Source organism: Mustela erminea, chromosome 18 (genome assembly GCF_009829155.1).
Source record: "Mustela erminea isolate mMusErm1 chromosome 18, mMusErm1.Pri, whole genome shotgun sequence".
Lineage (NCBI taxonomy): Eukaryota > Metazoa > Chordata > Mammalia > Carnivora > Mustelidae > Mustela > Mustela erminea.
Genome location: NC_045631.1, coordinates 40,241,753 through 40,263,667, shown reverse-complemented (window position 1 = coordinate 40,263,667; position 21,915 = coordinate 40,241,753). Strand labels below are relative to the sequence as shown.

The 21,915-nt window shown below is 58.8% G+C and overlaps 1 protein-coding gene across 3 annotated transcripts in view; it reads right to left on the bottom strand.

The window, feature by feature from the left end:
• Nucleotides 1–21,915, bottom strand: part of RARA (retinoic acid receptor alpha) — a 44,546-nt gene that overhangs the window by 18,230 nt on the left and 4,401 nt on the right. The window contains exons 1-2 of one of the 3 annotated variants that reach the window (XM_032322488.1): nt 16,984–17,206; nt 4,346–4,888 (exon numbers count right to left, since the gene is read on the bottom strand). In XM_032322488.1, coding sequence (XP_032178379.1) covers nt 4,346–4,523 — 178 coding nt within the window. In that variant the 5' untranslated portion in view covers nt 4,524–4,888; nt 16,984–17,206. Of the gene's footprint in view, nt 1–4,345; nt 4,889–16,983; nt 17,207–21,915 lie in introns of those variants that run through there. The other 2 variants (XM_032322489.1, XM_032322495.1) reach the window with 2 other exon arrangements.

Here is a 21,915-nt window from a genome sequence, read left to right as displayed (position 1 = left end):
AGTCGGCCTACCTGGGGAGACCCAGCTCCACTGGCTGTGCCTGACTCCAGGGAGAAGGAGGAGGAAGGAGGTAGTGTGGGCACCGCCCCCGAGTGATTTGGAGAAGGGAAACGCTTCCTCTTTCCACAGATGCTACCCCCTAAAGGGTAGTCCTGGCCTGCACTCGCACATCTCTATGGGCACACAGGCCATGGCGAGGGGTGGACCCAATGTCTCACGTCCTGGCCAGTCCAAGAGGACAGGCTTCCTTCCCGGAGTCCTGCCAGAGGGAGTCCATGCATCATCAGTGCTACCAGATAAAAGGGGAAGGGCCCCATTTTCACTCAAAACCCCATCCACCAGTCATTTGGCTGACTCTGCATCTCAGACCCCAGGAAAGTTGTCACTGGCAATACCCTGTCTCCCTGAGCTGTCCCTCTTATCATCCAGGGCACAGTGAAGAGGAGAGACGGATGGCAGAGACTAAGGGAAGGGAGTGGCAGAGGAGCGGAAGGGAGGGGCACACCTCCCTTTCTCCAGGCACACACACTACCAATATGTGGACAGAAAGGGGCTCCCATCTTGGACTCCTCTACTGACTGCTTCCAACTTCCCTGCCCCCACCCCACAAATCGAAACAAAATAAGAACTGTGGCTTTTACACTCTGTTCCTACAGTGTGTGAGTGTGTGTGGGGGGGTGCCTCCTGAGCTCTACAAACTCCTGTACGCTGCAGAGGCCGATTTGGGGGTGGGGATGGGTGTGAACAGATTGCATCCGCAATTTCCAGGACAGGATGGAGATCTGGCCCAGGCCTCTCTTAGCGCTCTTTCCCTCCAACCTTCAGGATCCAAAACACAGAGGAGGGGGCGTGGCTTGGCTGCCTTACCCGCGCCCCCTACTGGGGGAAGGCAGGAGGTCCTTGGGCAGGAGTGGACCTCAGCCATGAGGGAGGAGGCTTCAATTTTGGCACTGGCCACCAACCCCCCACCAAGGAGTACCCCCCACAATACCCTCCTGCAGCTGCCTATCTGGATGATGGAAAACAGGTTCGGCTTAACCGCTCACTTAACGCAGTCTCTTCACCTCCAGCCACGCTGTTTCCTCGTGTGAATGGGAATAAGGACCCTCTCCCAGCATCACAGGGATTAAGGCTTGGGAAACTGAGATAAAGCTGGGACACACAGTAGGTGCTGCACAATGTCAGCATCCCATTCTCTCCCACTCCTACCTAGAAGGGGCCCGAGTCCCTTTTCACTGTACACAATGACACAGGAAGGATTCAGCAAGCAAGAGACAGAGCGAAGGGCCTGACATTAGTGATCTTGCCAATCTCGGCATTTGAGGGAGGTTCTGGTAATATCCCTGTTGTACAGACCAGGAATCACGCTCAAGAGAGGTTATCCTATGTAGGAAGTGGCAAAGCCCGAACTCCAGCTACCCTGCCTACTCCCCAGCCCACGTGCAAGGCCGGGAGTAAGCAACCAAAAACACAGGTCAGTTTCCCCTCCAGGCTAGAATGGTGATAAGAGAGACCCTCACCTCCCCAAATACACAGCACAATCCATAGACCTCCTGCTTTAGAGACTCTACACCCTGAGTCACCGCCCCCTCCAGCACACAGACAAACAGACACCCCCTCTCCAGCTCTGGATCTGATTCTCCCAAAAAACACTCAACCCTTTGACCTTCTCACCCCATACATACAAACCATTAACCCCCTTTCCCAACACACACTCAGCCTTGACCCCCTTGGCCCCCCCACATACCCCTAAAACACACACAACCCTGACCCTCCCCACAATGCACACAGAATCCCAACCCTCCACAGTAAATACTAGTCCTCAGAGATCAAGCCCCAGGGGCTCTGGGAAGGTGGGGAGGGAATCCTATACCATCTCTCAGGCCTCCCACTCTGGCTCCCAGACTGGAGTAGGACAAATACCCACCCCTCCCCACAGTGACCTGGACCTGTCATTCCACAGACCACCACATCTCTGAAAGGGATACCCAGGATACCCAAGGTCCAGCCTCCTCCACACATGGGAAGAGGGATAGGAAATGGGCGATTATCCAAACACCTCTGTTGGTGGGAAGTGGGAGGAAAGGGCCTCATCTGGAAGGTTTCCTACAAAAAGGGTGGCCATTGCTCTGTGCATGTATGGGAGCCACCTAGGCCTCCCAGGAACTGCCTGACCCCTGGCACCAGCCCCTAGGCAGGGAGAGCAGGGTAATGAGGCTGCCTCCATCTCCAACACGTGAATTTTGATCTGTCATGCTTCGCTGCCCAGGACTGAGGAGCTTGGGTCACCAGGCCACCCAGTCCCGCACAAAAAGGAGGAGATGCCTGGCTCCCTGAGGCCCATGGCCTCCTCTGGTCACAGAGAAGGAGCAGCTCAAGGAGAAGCTCAGAAGCTGAGGTTCTGGCTAGGAAGAGAAGTTGTTTACTAGGAAGAGGGGAGGGGTAGGGAAACCCACACACTCACAGGGGGAGGGGGCAGGAAAGGGGCATTGCCTAACCTGGGTGGGGAAAGCCAGAGAAGGCTCCGCTTGCCCGAAATGGGAGTACCCCACCCTAGGGAGAAAAGGTTACCAGGGTGGGAAGTGGAGGACCCGGAAACCCTCCCCACCTCTAAGAAAGAGGAAGAAGCTTGCAACATTTAGAGGAGGGCATGGCATCTGCTCATCTGACACAGGGTGGGCAAGAGCCCAGGCCACACCCTGCGTCCCTCCAACTCTGAGCAGTGCCCGGGGCTCTGTTCCCATCACCTGGGGAAGCTCAACTTATCCACAGGTACCAGGTCATAAGGCCCCGACTTCTCCCACCCTGGCAGGAAGCAGACGTTTCAGTTACCCCCACCAAGAATACAAATTCCAGTCCCTGTAGACACACGGACCCACAGACATGCCCACCCATTCCCCAGCAGCTCTGAACCCAGAGACTGGCCTTCCCTGCCCCCTAGCACAAGACTGGAAGACCAGACCAGAATCAGAGGTCCCCGACTTCCCGGTCACTGTGCCATGCGCCCCTGCTGTGTGAGGGTGGAGGAGAGGGAGCACGGAAGATGCTGTGTGAATGGCATGACAGTGGGAACGGCGGCACCTGCCTGCCCCAGGTCCCAGGTCATAAAGGGGGAGGCACAGACACGGAGCCCCTGTTCCGGCAGCCGGTGGGGCCTGGGAGGGAGGGGCTGTGGCACAGCCAGAGGAGGAGGTCCAGGAAGCGGTGGTGGCAGTGGGCAGACGGCCAGTGCGGGCAGCGAGGCGCCCGGCCAGGGCCTGCCCCAGGGACAGAGAGACTCCCTGGCTCCGGGGAGAGAGTGCTGCCCCCACACTGAGAAGGGGACACTGACCCAGCCCAGCCGGGCGCCCAGGGCAGTGGTGCCAGGCAGCCTGCCAGCGGCTGTGGGAGGGGCAGTGGGTGCCCGGGGCAGGGTGTTCAGTCCCTGCCCGCCAGGAGAGGTGGGACACGTCTCCCAGGTCAGCAGCTGACTGGCCAGCGGCTGTCCATGGCCCATTCTGCAGCTTCCAACCCCTCCTGCTCCAGGCCAGGCCCGGGCTCCCTCCCCCACCACCCCCCCAGCCCTGGCCTGGTGCCCAGCCGGGCCCTGGGGGCCAGAGTTACTGTAAGCGGCCTGGCAGGCCCAAGGCCTGGACTCTGCCAGCTGGCCAGAGCTGCTGCCGCCTCCCACTACCTGGCTCGGCCAGCCGAGGAAGGGTACTGAGACCCCCGTCCTGCCAGCAGGCGACCCCCATGGCAGAGGGTGGAGTCACAGAGGAAACACAGGCCCTGCCAAGAGCCTGCAGGCCAGTGCGATGCCGCCGGAGTCCAGGCCCAGCGCCCCCTCCTGGGACACAGTGAGGTCGCCAGGCAGCTGTGGGCGGAGCTGGCAGGGGGAGGGAGTGGGGGGTCCCGCCGCCCTGGCCCGCTGCTCCTTCAAGCCCTTTCCCTCACAGGCACTGGCTGGGGTGGGGCGGAGGTGGGGTGCCACTCTCACTAGAGTTGCCATTTCCACCAAATGTCGAGAGGTTTGTTTACCCGCCTCCGGCCTCTGTGTCCAGTCCTTGGAGCTATTTATAAGGCCCTCAACAGCATGGCTCAGGAGAGGGAACCAGGAGCCCCGAGCAACAGCATTATTGCTGCCCTCCCTCTACTGCCCCCAACACCAGACAGGACCACTGCGATCAGCCTACAAGCCTTTCATCCTTGAGCCCCCTGTCCTCTGCCCCCCCCCCCCCCCCGCCCCACCACACACACTAATGATGGTCCTCCTCATCCGGAGAAGGTGACACTGGCAGAGGCCCAGCCCCGAAACCTGCTGCCCTCCACAATGCCCCCCCACCGAGCCTCCCGCCACCCCACTTACTGGCTGGGGACGGTGTGCTATAGCCGCTAACTGGGAGCTGGTGCTGGAGAGTGGTCAGAGCGCCTGGCGGGGAGAGGCCGCCCAGCATAGGCGGGAAGAAGAAGGCGTAGGGGGGCACCGGGTAGCCATTGAGGTGCCCTCCCCCAGGTGTTGGGCAGGAACTGCTGTTGCTGGCCATGCCAAGCAGCCACAGTCAGAAGGGCAGGCAGACAGTCTGGCAGGAGGCTCTGGCGGGCTTCAGGCTGCCCCTCCTCGGGGCATGGGGCCTGGGCCCAGAGGGGTTTGGGTGGTTGGCCCACCCCCCCCTTCTGTCCTGGAGCTGCTGTCCAAGGCCAGCAGGCTAATCTCAGCCTCCTGGATCCCCCCCTCAAGCTGGGGGCCGGGTGGGTTGGGGGATGTCCCAAGAGCTGGTCCTTTGGTCAAGCAGTTCTGTGAGCTGGCACTTTTCTGGGAAGGTCCAGAGCTGGCCTTCAGGACACTGAAGAGGATGCCTCTCCTGGATGGGCCCTGGCTAGGCAGCTGGGGGGGCCATGTCCTGTGGCACTGCAGAAAAAGAAAAGACAGGTGAGTGGGCACCGAGGAGTGGGTACTTGGGCATTCCCCGTGGAGCTCCCCAACCTGGGCGGCCGGAGATTTTCCCGTGGCACCCGGCTGAGCAGACAGCTGGCACTATGCCTGGCTGGCAGAGACAGCTTGGGAGCAGGGCCCAGACACTGCTGGGGGTGGTAGGACAGCACAGCCAGGCTGGGGAGACGAGGATAGGGCCCAGAGCCACAAAGGGCCTCTCACCCACAGTCCTGAGGGGAAAGGTCAGGGTCTGCCACCCCAGAGGATCCTTGTAGCAGAGGCAGGCAGCTGCCCCCCTCCCCCCAGCATGGGTTACCTGAGGTCAAGATGCAAAGAACCCTGTGCTTGGGGTGGTGGGGTGGGGAGGAAAAGCCGCTTCCCTAAAGCATTGGCACTTCTCAGAAAAATGACTCCTAGGCCAGGGGGCCCCTGTTATACCACTTCCCCCCAAAATCCAAGCCCTAGCACCCCAGACGTGTTTGTCCCACAGGCCCAGGGAGGAGGCCCGCTGCCATACACACAAATAGGGAAATGGGAACCCAGGACTCCTGGGTGTCACCTCTGATGCTTACCAGCAGGGTGGGCCACCCGTGGGCAGGCCATCAGGAGGGCAGTGACTGCCCAGAGAGGATGCCCCCTACCCCTAGCAAATGAAGGGGTCGGGGGGACTGATCAAAGCTCACCCACACAGGGCGCCTGGGTGGCTCAGTGGGTTAAGCCGCTGCCTTCGGCTCAGGTCATGATCTCAAGATTCTGGGATCGAGTCCCACATCAGGCTCTCTGCTCAGCGGAGAGCCTGCGTCCCTCTCTCTCTGCCTGCCTCTCCGTCTACTTGTGATTTCTCTCTGTCAAATAAATAAATAAAATCTTTAAAAAAACAAACAAACAAACAAAAAAGCTCACCCACACAAGGGGACCTGGGAGGGCTCAGTTGGTTAAACCTCTACCTTGGGCTCAGGTCATGATCTCAGGCTCCTGGGATCGAGCCCCACATCAGACTCTATGCTCATCGGGGAGCCTGCTCCTTCCTCTGCACCACCCTCCCCCCAGCTTGTGCTCTCTCTCTCTCAAATAAATAAATGAATAAATATCTTTTTTTAAAAAGTTTAAAAAAACAGTTCACCACACACGGTCTGCAGAAACCACATTCCTGGATGGGGTGGGAAGTGGGTACAAGATGAAGGACCAGATGGCCCCCCCCAACAGTGTGGACACAGATCCGTACCTGTCTGAACAGCTGGGACCCGAGGACATGCAGTGATAGCACCGTGGGGCAGAGACAGAGATGAACCCGGAGATCCCAGGACCCAGTGAGACAGGGAGGCGGCAGCAAGAGCAGAGAGAAAAGGGAAAAGAGAAGCATCCACAAGAGGGTGCTTCAAATCAAACCCTCTTGGGGCACAGGATATCCATACACAAATACCTGTGCATGAATGTATTTCTATATGAATGCAGGTACACACACATATGGCATATACACAGCATTATATATATGTGAAAACCCTAGATGAAAGACCAAAGCAAAGAGACAGACAGAAAGAAGCACAGCCATTAAAAACCACAGTGAGGGGCTTCTGGGTGGCTCAGTGGGTTAAGCCTCTGCCTTCGGCTGAGGTCATGGTCTCAGGGTCCTGGGATCAATCAAGCCCCGCATCAAGCTCTCTGCTCAGCCGGGAGCCTGCTTCCCCCCCCTCTCTGCCTGCTGCTCTGCCTACTTGTGGTCTCTCTCTGTCAAATTAGTAAATAAAATCGTTTAAAAATAAATCAATAAATAAAACCACAGTGAGATACCACTTCATATCCACTAAGGTGGCTATAATCAAAAAGACTAATAACGAGGGAGGAATTGGAACCCTCCTCCAAGGCTGGAGGGAATATGAAATAGGACAACTGCTTTGGGCAACAGTGTGACAGTTCCTCCAAAAGTTAAACAGTTACCCTAGGATCCAGCCTGTTCCCTTCCCAGGTATCTACCCAAGAAGAGATATAAAAACAAGTTCACACAGAAACTTGTACATGGATTTTCATACCAGTATTACTCATAAAATGGCCAACAAGTAGACCCAACCCAAATATCTATTAACTAATGGGTAAAGGGAATGTTGTGCAGCCATATGGAAGCTTATTCTGTCACAGAAAGGAATGTGGTACCGAGATACACTACTACAACATGGGTACACCTTAAAAACCTTATGCTAGTTCTAGAGGGCCACATACTGATGATTCCATTTATATGAAATGTCCAAGGTAAGCATATCTGTGAAGACAGAGAGTAGACTGCGGTTGCCAGGGGCTAGGACGTAGGTCTACAGGAAACGGGAGGTGACTGCTGAGAGCTAGGGGGGCTCTTTTGGGAGCGCTGACAATTTTCTAAAATGGACTGTGGTGACAGTCGCACAAGCAGTGCATATACAAAAACCACTGAATTGTACACTTTAGTGGCTGGATTTTATGGTATGTGAATTACATTTCAATAAAGCTCTGGCTCTGTCAGCAGAGCATGCCAACTCTTGATGTCTGGGTCTTGAGTTTGAGCCCCGTGTTGGCAGTAGAGTTTACTTAAAAATAAAAAATAAATATTAAAAAAAGAAGAAAGGAAGGGAAAAGGAAAGAGAAAAAAGGAAAAACGGGGTCCCGAAGAACCAAACTAAGGACTGCCTCTGTGTCCAACCCGTAACCTTCCTCCTCCCTCTCCACTCCCCTCCCCCTGCCCAAGCTCAGGCCATGCCAGGTCCGAAGCCCCAGGCTTCAGGCTCTGACCTGGAGTCCAGGGGACAAGCACACAGCCAGAGTTTGGCCAAGCACCATGCCTAGGATGGAGGAGTTCCTGCCAAGGCCACTGTGGACAAGGCCAGGACTTCTGGGCCCAGCTGGGCCATGCTGAGGGAGGGGGAGGTAGGGACAGGTACTTGCTAGGGAAGGGGGCAGCTCCCCCAGAAGTGAACCATAATGTCTCTCTCCTTACTCCTGAATGAGGTGCCCCTTTCCCTCCCCAGGCCCCTGCTGATTCCCTCCCAGGCTGAGAAGGCTGACGTCAGAGGAACAGGGGCCCCACCCATCGGGCCAGCTGCCACCCCAGCCCCCCCCACCCCGGTGGGGCCCCACACAACGGGAACTCTCGAGCTGAGGGATCCAGGCTGAAGGGAAGGAGGGGTTGGCTGAGCCTCATCAGCGTTGACAGTCGGACACACACACACACACACACACACACACACACACTTGCAGAAACACACACACGTAGGTCTATGGAAACGTGTCCGGGTGGGCAAGAGCATGCTTGCGTGTCCCAGCCTGTGTGTGTGCGGGCACGCACACGAGGAGAGAAAACCTGGAGATACCATCTCTCCACACCTGGCTTTAGCACACAATGAACATGGTTCAGGGGTTGTGTGCACGGCCCCAGGACACACCTCCCGACAGACACACGACCACCGCCCCACAGCTTCCCAAGCTGCACATTCCCTGGCCCTCCCACAGCCAGGCCTGGCCTCTGTATCTGCCTCCCTGAGGGCCCAGCCCCAAACACACACACTGAGGGGCACCCCCTGACAAACACTCGGGCGGGGTTCACGTCAAACAGGGGCCTGCCTCCCTGAGGTAAGGTCCAGGAGGCTGACGTCCAGAATGCCATTCACTCCAGACCCCAGGCCTCCTGACCCAGCTTTTGGGGGCAAAGGGTGGATTCTGTCAGTCCTGTCTGGACCCCTGGCATTCCAGCCTGACCCCCAGAGGAGAGAGAACTAGAGAGGACTAACACCTCAACTCTGCCCGTGAGGAGTCAGACATTGGACCGAGCCTCAAACCCCCCGCCTCCAAACCCACACCCCAAGGAGATACTGAAATGCCTCCCGAACCCCATCAGAGCCTCACTATCCTTAATCCAGCTCAGCCTGCAAACTCTGGTACAGAGTAACTCAGCTCCCCGGGTAGGGCCTTGAGCCATGGGAGGAGGTAAAGTCAGAGAAATGGGCCAAGAGCCAGGCTGGCCAGGGAACAGGGATGGGCGAGGTCAGGCACGATGGGGCAGGGGCAAAGAGCACAGGCCCTGATTCATCTCTCTGGAGCCATGACCCTTGGGGAGGTACCTGGGCCCCAGCACCCTGCACCCAGGGGGAGAGAAGACACTGTCAGAGAATCAAAACCAGCACCAAAGAAAAGGAAAACAAACTACCCACATCCAACCTCCACCCTATACCTGCCAGCTTCATGGCCCATGGGTACCCTCCTGCAAGGGAGAGAAAACCACAGGCCCACACCTCCAATACGCTGTCTCGCCTGGGCACAGCAGAAGGTGGTGGGAGCGGGAGGGCCCACCACCAGCCATGCACCCAGTCCACTGCAGCCTCCCTCACTCCCAAAAGGTGCCAGGATACCTTCTCCACTGTCAGGCATCCCCAGCTGCCCAGTCCTTATGACCCTAGACTCACATCCCCAGAGAAGAAGGCAAGAGCTGACCGAGCCATGAAGATGGTAGAGCAAGAGGTCTGAAGGGTCAAATCTCAGCTCTGCCACTCTGGGTGACCATAAGCATGTCACTTAACCTCTTAAAGTACCTGTTTACTTGCTTGTGAGCTTCACCCCTCAACAACCGGGGACCGGGGGTGTGGTTTCAGACAGACAAGTCTGGAAAGCACATAGCACAGCACTGGGCATACAGGAGGTACTAGGGAACGGAGCCTGTCCCCACACCTCTCACCAGCCCTGGTGCTTCCCTGGACCATGTGTCCGCTCTCCCTTTCCTCTCCCCAGCCACGGCTGGTGTCTGTGGACAGGCCCCGGACAGAGAGTTACCCATTTTGCAGGGTCTGCTTCCCCCCAGACTGAGGACAGGGATGTGGGTGGAGGCCCAACCGCAACACTTTCCCAAATTCCCTTCTTTCATTTCACAAACCAAAAAAGGGAAACCTTTGGATTTGGGGAGGAGAGGAGGGGCAGAGAAACAGACTATTTTCTTTCCTATCCCCAGGAAGAGGAGCCAGGGGTCCCCAAGTCCCACTAGCCCAGCCTCCCTTCTTCATTTATTCCCTCCTCTCCACTCCCCAGGCTCCCCTGCAACACTGGCTCCCAAGGAACAGAAGGCAGGCAGTCCCAGAGAGGCTGACAGACGGGGATCAGGACCGGGGAACTTAAAAGAAGGGGAGACAGGGGCTTTCCTAAACATTCTAGACAGTCAGTGAATCATAGGCAAATGACACCCAAAGTTCAGCTCAACTTGGGTGGGGGCAAAGGGATACACAGAACGTGAGCCCTGGTAAAAACAAAGACCTGCCCCTTAGGACCCCCTACCCTACCAGGAGCTGGCAGGGCAGGGTAGGATGGGGGCAGATTTCAAACCAGAAGAGTGGGCTGGAACTATTTATAAACTTTCCAGGAAAACACACACACACACACACACACACAGCCACAGTTCTCCCCTCCTCCAAGTTCTTCAGATCTTCAGCAAGGTTTGGGGAACAGTGATGACCCCTATTCCTTCTTTCCCTTTTCCAAAGTTTCCTCTGTCCGAGGTATTCACCTCTCTCTTCCCCCACAAGCCCATAGTCTGGCCACTCTGGTCCTCTGTTTACCTTTTGCTCACCAGGGTCCCAGCTGCAGAGAGCCAGCAAGGCCAGCCCCACCTGGAAAGAGATCAGCACCCCAGGGGGGCCTGAGTAGGATCACCTGGATGATACTAGAACAGGTACAGAGCACCTCTTCCCTACCAGACCCGTGGGACCCCAGGCCTCCCTCACTGGAGCTAGCACTTGTTTGAAAACCTGCCCCAAACCTGTGCAGGCCCAGAGCCCATCCTCAGAGGGGGTTCAGGGAAGGCTGAAGTCTAGCATCTTCCTCTGGAGGCTGTCACTGGCCAATTGCCTCGAGATGCAGCACTCAGCCCCAGGAGAATGCATCTGATGTCTCCTCAGTGGGCCTGGCCCAGGGTTCTGCCCCAGCTACCCAGGGTCACCAGACCTGCACATGCCCACAGGCTCGGCAGCAACTGAACACGAAGCAGAAAGGGCGAATGGAAGAGCCCAAGCCCAGGACAGACCAGGTTCTGGGAGAAGGAAAGGCTAGTCTCAGAGGGCACGATGGCGCCTCCAATGCCTGTGTTCCCCGGGGAATGCACCCCAGAGCGCCCAGGAAACGTGCTCAGGACCTCCGAAGATCAGGGTGCTGAGGGGCCTCCCAGAACCCACTGGGTCTTCTTTCGGAGCAGGGAGTAGGTGAAAGGGCAGGGGGCAGCCCAGGCCTCAGGGAGAGGGAGCAACCTACGGGGAAGGAAGAAAACAGGAAGAGGAAGAGATGAGCCTGCTGAAGCCACAGCCAGACCACAGGAGTTTGTGGACCAAACAAAGGCACCTCTGTCTGGGTGGGGGACCAAAGGGGCACAGACAAAGGGGACCCCCCAGCTTGGAAACCACCGTTCCTAGACCCAGTCTGGCATGGGGCTTTCCCCACCCTCCCCTTGACAACTGCCCCCTCACCATTCGTCTGCCCACTCTGCCATGCAGGAAGCACAGCTCTCTCACAACAGGAGCACGGAGCTCCCACAGAGTGGGAGTGCGTGTGTGTGTGTGTGTGTGTGTGTGTGTGCGCGCGCGCGCGCGCGTGTGTGTGCTCGGCAACCCCACCACCACCACCACGCTCATCCCCTCAGCCTGCCCTAAAGCTGAGACTGCGAGATTCTGAATCCCACGGCAGACAGTCAGCAGGACACCGCACTACCAGCCCCCTCCCAGCACCTCTCCCTGGGGACCCAGACTGCAGGGAAGCTGGAAACGCCCCCCTCCCTCCTGCCTCAGGATATCCTTTTGGCTCTGACCCCAGACCAGGCCTGAGTCAGACTGTACCCCGCCCCACACCCCCCCCATCCATCGACCCCCCAGGAACTTCCTCCTCTACACCCACCTACCAGTTGGGGGTTAGAACTAGGGGGAATCTCTTCTCCTCTCCATCCCTGGCTGAAGAGGGAAGCCCACAGGGGGTGGGAAAAATGGGTCACAAAGTCTCGTGGCCTTCCCCTTAAAGCACAGGGCGCCTGCACGCCCAGACAGAAGCTGGGCGTACAGGCTGTGTGCAGGGGTGAGAATGGTAGGCCACCACCCCCACCTCTCCACCACCGAAAACACACACACAACTTGCTCAGAGCCTCCTCCCACTCCAGCCTGAACCCCAAGAAATCACAGAAGCTCCCTGAGGAAGGCAGTTTCCATGAGAACACAAGATGGGAGAAGCTTCCAGGGGTAAAAAGAGATAGGGAGCAGAGGTTACTCAAACGTCTGTGAAACATCTTTAAGGGAACATGACCCAGGCTGGAGGGGACAGGGTCTGCACAATGGGTCAGACTCACAGTCAGCCACAGTTAAGCACAGCCTGACACGGTCACACTCTCCCCAACACTCGGTCTAAGTAGGTGGTTGTGACTCCTTCCCACAGATAGACGTCTGGGGGGCCCTGGGGGATCTGGGGCATCAGAGACCACACACACTCAGCCTGAAACAGCCCCCAGGGCAGGCCCCCCCCAAGTCCCCCCAACAACTATGGGTCTGGGGGGAGGGGCAGCTCCCTCCCCACAAGAACCAGGGTAGTGCCCACGGCAGCCATCTCCATGGTAACCAACAACAAACATCCCGGGAACCACAGTGGGACAGGAAGTGACAGGCACGTGACAGGAAGACATTTTTTTCAGTGTGGGGGGGTGATAATGATTGTTAGCAGCCCCTGGAGAATCAGCTGTCCCCTAAGCTTCCCCCACTCAGAGCGGGAGGGAAGGGGGCCAACCAGGAGGGTGGCCACCCCCTTCCGCAGGGTTGACATGCCCTCCCTCCCAGCCTGCCACTCACGGTTCTCCCCCTGGCTCCCCCTCCCCTCCACTTCCTGCCGTGACTAGAGATCAGAGAACTCCCCACCGCAGCTTCCCCTTCTCAAGTCTCGATTCCTGGGCTGGAGGTTTCACTGTGGGCCAAGGGACAGAAGGAAGGAGGGCTGGGGATCTGCGGTAGGACCCAGGGGACAGAGGCTCTGGGGGAGGGGCCAGGAGGGAGCCACGCCTAGGTAGGTGTGTACACAGAGGCCCACAGCGAGTGGGTCATAGTGACACACAGGCCGGGCACGGTGACATGCAGAGACTGCCTGACCTCAAGCAGCTCTAGGGGGAGGGGAGCAGAGCCACTGGATCCAGCCTGTGCGCCCCACTCCAGCTCTGTCCTGAGCCTCCGGGTTCATCTCAGGCAGCTGCTGGCCGCCAGACAGGCGAGATCCCAACTGTACCCAGCCCCCGCCGCCTCTCCCCTGCCTTTTGTGCTGAGGAATCCCCCCTCCCTGCTCCAAGGTGCCCGCCCAGACGAGGGCACCTTGGCGGAAGGTGGGGGGAATGGAACCTCCCTCCACCCCCCCTCCCCTTCTCTGCAGATGTCCCAGACTATATTTAGCCCAAACTGGGCGGCTAGCCAGACCCAGACTCCCCACTGGTCGGGAGCTGAGCTCCCAGTTTTTATGCAATTAAAACATTAACAGAGAACCACCCCCATCCACAACCCCCATGCCCCCCAGCCCTCCCAGAGCAGCAGAGCTCAGTTAACTTAAACAAGGCCAGCCCAGCTCTGCAGCCAGAGAATGGGGTAGGGGGGTCACTGGGCAAACAGCAATAAACTCATTCCTCTGCCCACAACTCAGGCCCTGCCCCCACAGGCAGGACTGGGACATCATCCATGAGATCAGGTTGACACTTGGGGGGGCAGGCTTTCCTTGTTCCGGGGCCGGAAGGGAAAAGCATATCCAGTGCAGGGGGCGGGGGTGCCTGGTTGCAGAAATTCCACCTGTCATTTGTAGCCCCCTCCATGGCCAGCTCCAGTTACAGGGCTGGGGGTTGGCAACAGGTGCTGGCCAGCCTGGCAGCAGTCTAATCCCCCACCCGCTCCCCAGGGCTGACAGTGGTGTCTGGAGGTCCCAGCAGGGGCAAGGCAGGCAGGATGCTGGGTGGGAGAAGGAGGCATGACTGCCAGGCAGGTGGAGGCGGCGGCAGCCCAAGGCCCTTCTGTAAGACCCGGCTCCCTAGATTCTGTGACGTTTGTCAGTGGGTCTGGAGAAGGCAGGGAAACCAGAGTTCTCTAGCACCTAGTTCATTTCCCCATGATGCCAGGCGGGCGGGCTAGAGTGTGGGAGGTCTGTCTGCCTGCCTCTTCCTCCTCCTCCTCTCCAAATTCCAGGAACAGGCAAGGGAGGCTCCAGTTGCGGAGAGAGAGGGAGAGCAAGCAGGCGGTCCCAGCTGGGGGGGGGGGGGGGCGGGGACTGGAGCGGGAGGCAAGATCCAGACGAGCAAGAGACACCCACACCCGAGCCAGACCCAGACGGGGGACAGAAACACCGCTGCTGACACATTCTCACACTCTGGGCCTGGTCCCCGCATGCCGCCCACCCTGTAGGGACACCCAGACACTCTCAGCCAATCCTGCCAATCCCCAGAACACTCCCTGGACACACACAGAGATCCAGGCCCTCGCCCCCACCCTCCATCCCCCTACAAACCGTGTGGGCTCTAGACAGCAGCCAGAGGGTGGAGAGGGGAATGGAGGGAAGGCAGCAGGCATCAGAGGGGATGCGCAGCCAAAGCCCTGGGAGCTAGGGTATCAGTTGCCACAGTCCTTTCCCAAAACCCAGTAAGTCAAAACTACCCTGGCCGTCTTGTCTGGGACCCTGCCAGCTTCCCACTCTCCCCAAACCACTGCCACCAGAAAGGGCTATGGGGCACTGGGCAAGCAGAGATTACCACGTTCATTCTTCACAGGGACAGGATTACCTTCCCCAGATGCCTACCACCCTAGATCCAGGACACTGCTCCTAAACAGACCTCCAGAAAGGCCGAATACAGCCACCCCTCAGCCCAGCCCAGGTCGGGTCCTGCCTTGCCCCAGCCCATACCACCCAAAGGACAGGGAACTGGGCACTGAGCTTTTGTATTCTGGAGCATGACCCACCCTCAAGTCGCACAGCTCTGAGAACTACCCCACTAAAGAACCTGGAATCTAAGCAAGAAGTGGGTTGGGGGAAAGGTCCGTGGGGGCGGGGGTGCAAAGCTAGCTTCTAAGACCAAAGGATTTAGGGGAGGTAATTAACTAGGGTCTGGGTCAATGCCCCGAAAACAGATTTGAAGGGCCACTCAGACCGTGTCCTCTCCCCCACACCAGACGAGGTAGCAGGAACCACGTCATGGCACATGTGGGTGACTGTGCCCAGTGGGGGAGGCACAGGGGTGATCAGGAGGGGGCTGCCCACGGCTAGCTTCCTGCCAGGCTGCCACATGGTTGGGAGTAGGAGGTGGACCAGAAAAGTGTCCCAGAATGGTAGCAGGGGCATTTAGGGTCAAACAAAGGATGGAAATTTAGGACTTATAGGAGGAGATGGCCAGGAGTCAGCCATTCCAAACCCAGGGTCTTCTCAGAACTGCTACTTCATCCATACTGCCCTCACCAGTCTGTTGGGGAAATTCCTGCCGTGACCATTTCATGCACGTTCACTCACACCCTCAAGCTCCAAAGCTAAGATCCTCAGCTCCCAAGGGCCTAATGCAGTCTGACTCTAGCGACCGCTCCATCTCAGGACCAACATGACCCAGACTCCCAAGCAAACTGATGTCCTAGCCCCTCCCAGTGCACTAAGATCTTTCATAGCGCAAACTCCCTGACCTCCCCCTCACCAACTTCCTCCAGCTCCAAATACTCTTTCTCTTGTTCTTCCCCCAGACTCATCTCCACCCCCCACAGGGGAAGCCCCAAGGTGCCAAGCCATCTCCACTCCAATCTGGGGCTTCCCCGACCCAGCCTCCCCATCAAGCACAAGGCCCTGGAGGAGAGTTTGGGGCTTGAGCCCACTTTGTAGCAAGACCTGGCGTCCTTACTGAATTACTTCCCTAGAGCGACCCTGCAGGGTGACCACTGCAGTCAGGGAAGGGGACAAGAGTCACCCCTGAATCTCCCACCCAGGCAAGTGGAGGAGGGATGGCGGCCAGGAGCAAAGCTCCAGGGCGGGGTAGTGTTGTCAGGAACAAGACCCTCTAAGAACATATACATACACACATGTGCACACAGCCCGAAGACAGAAAGCAATGTGGCAAAAGAGAAGGGAGCTGGCCCCAAGTGAGTGTGGAGGGTACCCCACCATGCCAGCACATTGGAACCCTATCCAAGAGAGGATGGACAGAGGCAGAAAATTTTCTCCGAAGGCTTCGGGTCTTTTTCTATCTGATTTTCACAGGAGTTGGTCCTCATCCCCAGCCTAGCACACTGGTGGCCTGCCCCCCTTCCCACTGAGCAGCCTGACAATAGGGCAGTGCCCAGAGAAGAGGGAGGGCTCAGCCAAGCTGATTTCTCCAGCGCCCCCCCTTCCACATACACATCTGGCTAGCAGCTTCCCCTCCTCGTGGGTGGCACTAGGTCCCATACACCCTCAGCAAAGCAAAGACAAGCAGTCCACTCCGTCCTCCCCTCACCCCAAAAAGCTTCCACAACCCCACACTAGCAACAGACCCAGAGACCTGCCTCGCCTGACTGCATTGACTCCGCACCCAATTCAGTCGGCTCCCTCACTCCACGGGGGACACCAGCTGAGCGGGCCCCGCCCCCCAGCCGGCTGCTCCGGTGGGGGTGGGCCTCCGGGCTGATTCTCCCCAAACCACAGGGCAGCTCAGATAACAGGAGGGAAAGGAGGGGGCTAGTCCGTTGGGCATCCGATCTCTCCCCAAACAGGTTTGAAAGTCTTTTTGTTTTGTTTGTTTTTGAAGAGAAAAAAGAGAGGGAGTAGGAGTTCCCAGCGGCGGTTTTGCCACAGCTCGGGCGCCGGGGACACGCGCGGCAGACGGCCCCAGATGCCCCACGGCTGCGCGCGAACACTCCGGCGCAGACATACGCACAGTCTGGGCTCCCCCACCCTGGGCTCCGCCGCCGCGGAGTAGGAAGCCCAGGAAACCCCGGGTTCCCCTCGGAACCCGCCCGGCACCGGATCCCCGCCCGCAGCTCCTATCTGGGGCAGGCCACCCGGCTCCGAAGCCGGCGGGAGACGCGGCTCTCCAAAATCCCCGGGGCAGAGGTTACCTCACAGCGGGAGGAAGCAATCCGTCCAGGGCGCCCGCGGGCTCGGCGTCTGCCCTGACCCTGCGCCTCAGTGCTGCTAAGCGTCAGGGGTACGGGGTCCCGGGAGAGGAGCCGTCTGGGGGGCCGAGGCTCAGGGGCGCGGGGCGAAGGCAGCGGCCATGGCGAGTCACGTGCGGAGGCTGAAACTTTACCCGGAGCCCCAGACTGGGTGGGGGGGGGGGGCGGAGGGTGCAGAGCAGGAGGGGAGGCCCTCTCCCCCCCAGGCCCGCCTCCGCCCGCCCACTGACCTATCACCAGCTAGGGGCGGGCCCACAGGATCACGCCCTCCCTTAACAGAACCAGGGAAGGGCGAGTCTTAAAGGAGCCGTGCCTGGTAGAAGGCCGGACCGTGGGAATCTGGGAGAATTCCCTCCCTCTACCCCAAAAGGAGAGATTCAGTACTAAGAGAAGTTCTGCGGAAAGAATGGAAAGAGGGCTCTGTAGAGAAAGGACAGCAGTGTGTGGTGTCGCAATCCCCTGCCCCCAACCACACACACCCACACTCGCTGGGGCACAGATCACACACACACACGCCCCACGCTTAAGCCAGGGAAGGCGGTATAATATGGAAGTTAATACACTGATTCTGGCCCCGGTTATCAAGCCCCTGACTCCCATAGTTATAATCCTCCAGGGATCAGTTGGAACTGAGAGTTGTGCGACCTTGTGTAAGTCCCTTCCTTTCTCTGAATCTTAATTTTCTCATCTGCAAAAAAAGGAAGTGCAAGAGTAAGTAGACCTCCCTCGAGTAATAACTCCTCTCCTCTTCCCCCTAACACCTCGCCAGCTCAAGCGGGTCGCAGGAACTCGGGCCCAACCCAATCCCCAGCGTCTCGGCGCCATGTACCCTTCCCCAAAAAGGGCAAGGACCCTCGGATCTTCCAAGAGGCTAGCAGGGGGCGCTCGGGAGCACCCTTCCCGTGCTAGAGGACTATCAGACTCAAGCGTCTCTCTTGTGGCCCCAGCTGGAGGAGCCAGGAAAGCTCACGCTCCGGTTCTAGGGGGCCAGGATCTAATCCCTCTCCATCCGCAGGGACCCCAGTCCCCAACACAGCCACAGGCCGCCTCGGAGCCTGCCACTGCGTTTGGAAGGATCATGTCCCCACCTCTAGCAGCCTCCTGGGAGATGAAATCAGAATCACTAAGGAACAACCCCCCCCCCAGAAGTGACCACAAGTCCCCCCACAGGACTTCCCACTGGAAGGGGAAGTGTCACACTCCCAGGCCTCCACCCCAGTGAGGAGACTCTCAGCCTGATCCGGCTGGCAGAGCTCTCAAAGCCACCGGCCTGACGGTCCCCGCTGTACAGACTAGGAACCGGAGGTGGGAAGACGGGAGCGGACACGGGGGTTCCGTCCACTATCGCACTGGCTGCACAGCTGGGTGCAGAAGTGGGGTATCTGACTGCCTCCCTCCTGCTTTAGCTCCTCCCCGCGTTGGTAGGTAGGACAAGCAGGGTCGTTGGGACGCTCTGCTCTGAGGCCCGGCACAGGGAAAGGGTGCCCAGGCAGCGCTTCCCTAAGCCCCTTCCCGCCTTCCAGGCCCGGCTGTCTCTCGCTCTCCTCTGGATTTCCGTCCACCGGTGCGAACCGCCCGCCCAGCCCCTCCCGTCCTGTCCCGTCCAGATCCATCCGCAAACATGCGCTCAGCGGGCAGGAATGCGCCAATGGCTCCCAGATGTGGACGCCGACGCTTAACCCCTTCCCCCCCAGCGCTCCTCCCCCCGGCAACCAGGCCTTCCAGCCTGAGCCTAACCAGCAGCAGGGGGCGTCATCCGGGTGAGAGACCAGCCTTGGAGGGGACTCTGCACCAGCCACCCCTCGCCCGCACTGGCTCTTCCTGCCCCAGATTACACCAGTATCCCTTCCAGCTAAGGTTAGAGGGAAAGGACCACGAACACAAAAATGCAAGTATGCATAAACACAGGTAGGCTGCCTCCCGAAAAGGGCAGCCCTCACATACACCGGCCAGCGCAGAGGAGTCACATACACCCGTGTGCACGAGATTCAGATGTGTAAATGCACACGCAGGACACCCATATATGCACACCCATGTGCATGTTCAGAGCACACATGTATACACCCCCACGTGCACACGCAGGGCACACGTGTATCCACATTTTTTTGTAGAACCGAACAAGCCCATAAAAGATGCATTTGTGCACACACAAGGTCACAGAGCAGAGTGTGGGGCACACTCCTGAACAGACAGAGCAGTAGGGCCATGTGCTGATGAAGGAAGAAATTCATGCCCCCACACGCCCATTCCCCATGGGGGGGGCCAGACCCTCAGATACCCACAGGTATAAGCACACAGCCCACCGGCCTTTGGGGCACCAACCCCCTGCTCAGGGGACCCAGTGTCTAGCCCTACCCTGGCTAGACTCCAGGAAACAGGAGAGGTTCCCAGGTGGGAGGCCAGGAGTCCCCAATCTGCAGCCGCTGAACTCCAGCTGTGCCGGACCCACAGCAGGGTCCCCACCTCCAACCTGCAGAGACCCTCACACAGAAGGGGAGAAAAGTGCAGGTGGCAGCAGAAGGCCAGGAGACCGAGAAAAGCCACAGGCCCACAGGCTCCTCTTTAGGAAAGACACACTTTCTTGGGGCCTGCCTTTCCCCTCCCACACACAGAAGGCAATGGGCTGGGGAAGGAGCCTGAGCCACTGTTTTCCCAAGACAGGGATCCTTCTCCAAACTAGAGGAAACCCAAGGGAGCATCCAGGAGCCAAAGGAGATACAAAATAGCCCTGCGACCCCCCAGGAGGGTCCACACCTCCAGCAAAACAAGGCCTCCCTCTCACAGCCTCTGGGGAACTCTTAAAGAACAGCAGCCCTGGTAGCTTGAAGAGAGGACGGGAAGCACTGCCCTCCAAGGACCCCCCGGGTGCAGGCGGGGTGGGAGACGTCTGCTGGCACCTGCCCAGTGCCTGACTTCTCATCCCCTCCCTGGCTGCCCTCCAAACCCCTCAGTCCAAGGGGAGCTCCTTCCACAAGCATGCTCCTGCCCTGCAGTCCTGAAGGGTCACTGGGGGCAGGAACCCTGTTGCCACTGTGCAGATTAGGAGGCTGAGGTGCAGAAAGGAAACTGCCTCACCCAAGGTCATCCAGCTTGCCAGCAGCAGAGCTGAAATTCTGACCCACCGTCCCCTCCTCGGCCGCCCCCGCTCTGCTCCAAATCCAACATCTCCACGCAGCTCCCTGCTGCCTCCTGCCCTGTCCTTTACCCTCTCCAGAGAGCACATGGGACAAACACCATCCTGGCACCACGATGCAGGGCTGTGGGTGGGGCCGGGACATGCCAGAGACAGATCAGAGGAGACACCGGGGGCTACACACATGCCCCCCCAAACCCCACCCCAAGCATGGTGCCCACCTGCCCAGCAGGCATGGCCGGGTGACTCAGCTGCATCCGGGGGAGATGCCAGGGCAGTGACTCACCTACCGAGAAGAGCTGAGCCTGGCACCTTGCCAGCCCCAGGACAGAAGTGACTTAGTCACCAAGACTGTGATGCCCAGCAGGCACAGCCCAGGGATGGCGGACGGGGGCAGGCCGTGTCCTCCACGGCTACTTGCGCCCCCTGGTGAAGAACAGGCATCCCAGGACAAGCTGGGGCTGTGCTCGCCCCCGGCCCCCCCCATCACCGCCCACCCCCAGCTCACCAGGCCCTGTTCCAGTGCAGACAAGTTTTGTGAGACCCCTGGGCTGCCCTGCCCCCCTGCGGCCTGCCCCCTGCCCGTCACTCACCACCCACTCGCCCACCGGCCCCACCTCCTCCTGCCACCCAAGTTGTACCCAGGCCCCTGCGGCTCCTTTAACATGTCCTGGCAGCACCACCAACCCCCACAGCCCCCTCTACCCCCAGCGCGTGCGCGCATGCACACACACACACACACACACGCACACGCACATATGCACACACACACACACACACACACACGCACTCACACACACTTCTGCCAGCCCTGCTTCTGCCAGCAGCTGCTGAAGCTGTTGAACAGGAGGGGACTCGGGAGGGTGGGGTGCAGGGATTGGGTTACCAGAGGCTGCCGGGGTGGGCTGTCACCCAATCCCTCCCCAGCTAGTCCTCCCTGGGCACTGCCTCCTTCACCCACCTGCTTCCCCCCACCTCTGGCTGGCAGCCTACTCCCTGTTAAGCCCCTCCACCCCCACCCCACCCAGGCTAGAAAATAAATGTTCGAGAGTTATTTGTCATGCTAAGGCCAGCCCAGTCTAGGAGAGAAAGAGAATAAGAGGGACAGAGACAGAGATGGACAGAAAGGGTCATTCCTGCGCTCCATGCTCCAGCCGCAACCACTAGGTGTGGAGGTCGGAGCTGGAAAGGGACTGAGTAACTCGCCAAGTCCCAGGAGAGTTGGGGGGGGGGCCCAAGGGGAGTCGACAGGCTGAACAACCTCAATCCATTTGCGCTATTGATTTCTCACACACTGCAGCAGGCCTGATGGGGGGGGGCATGATAAATCAGCCCCCCAGAGACAGAGAGACTGAGTGGAGAGAGGGGGAGGGGCTCCTGCACCCCGGTTAGTGGCCCATCTCCCTGGCTTGGTGGGGAGGGGGCGGGCAACAGAGGACTAGGAGCCGCCTAGTGGCAGGAGGCAGGGTGGGGGAGGGCGTGTTGGATTCAAGCCCACCTGGAACACCTCCTTCCAGCTGCATCTGACGCTGACTGGAAGAAAGAAGGTGGGGGGACAGAAGCACCACATCTGGTTCCGTAGACAGAGCCCTGAACAACTCCAGGGGGCGCCACTCCCAGCAGAGTCTGTGTGCAACATACCGGCCCTGGGGATGAGGCTGAGGCAAGAGACTGTATTCTGATGGACCATAATTCACTGAACTTTCTCCTCCTGAAGTTCAGCCAACGGCCCCTGCCCCCAG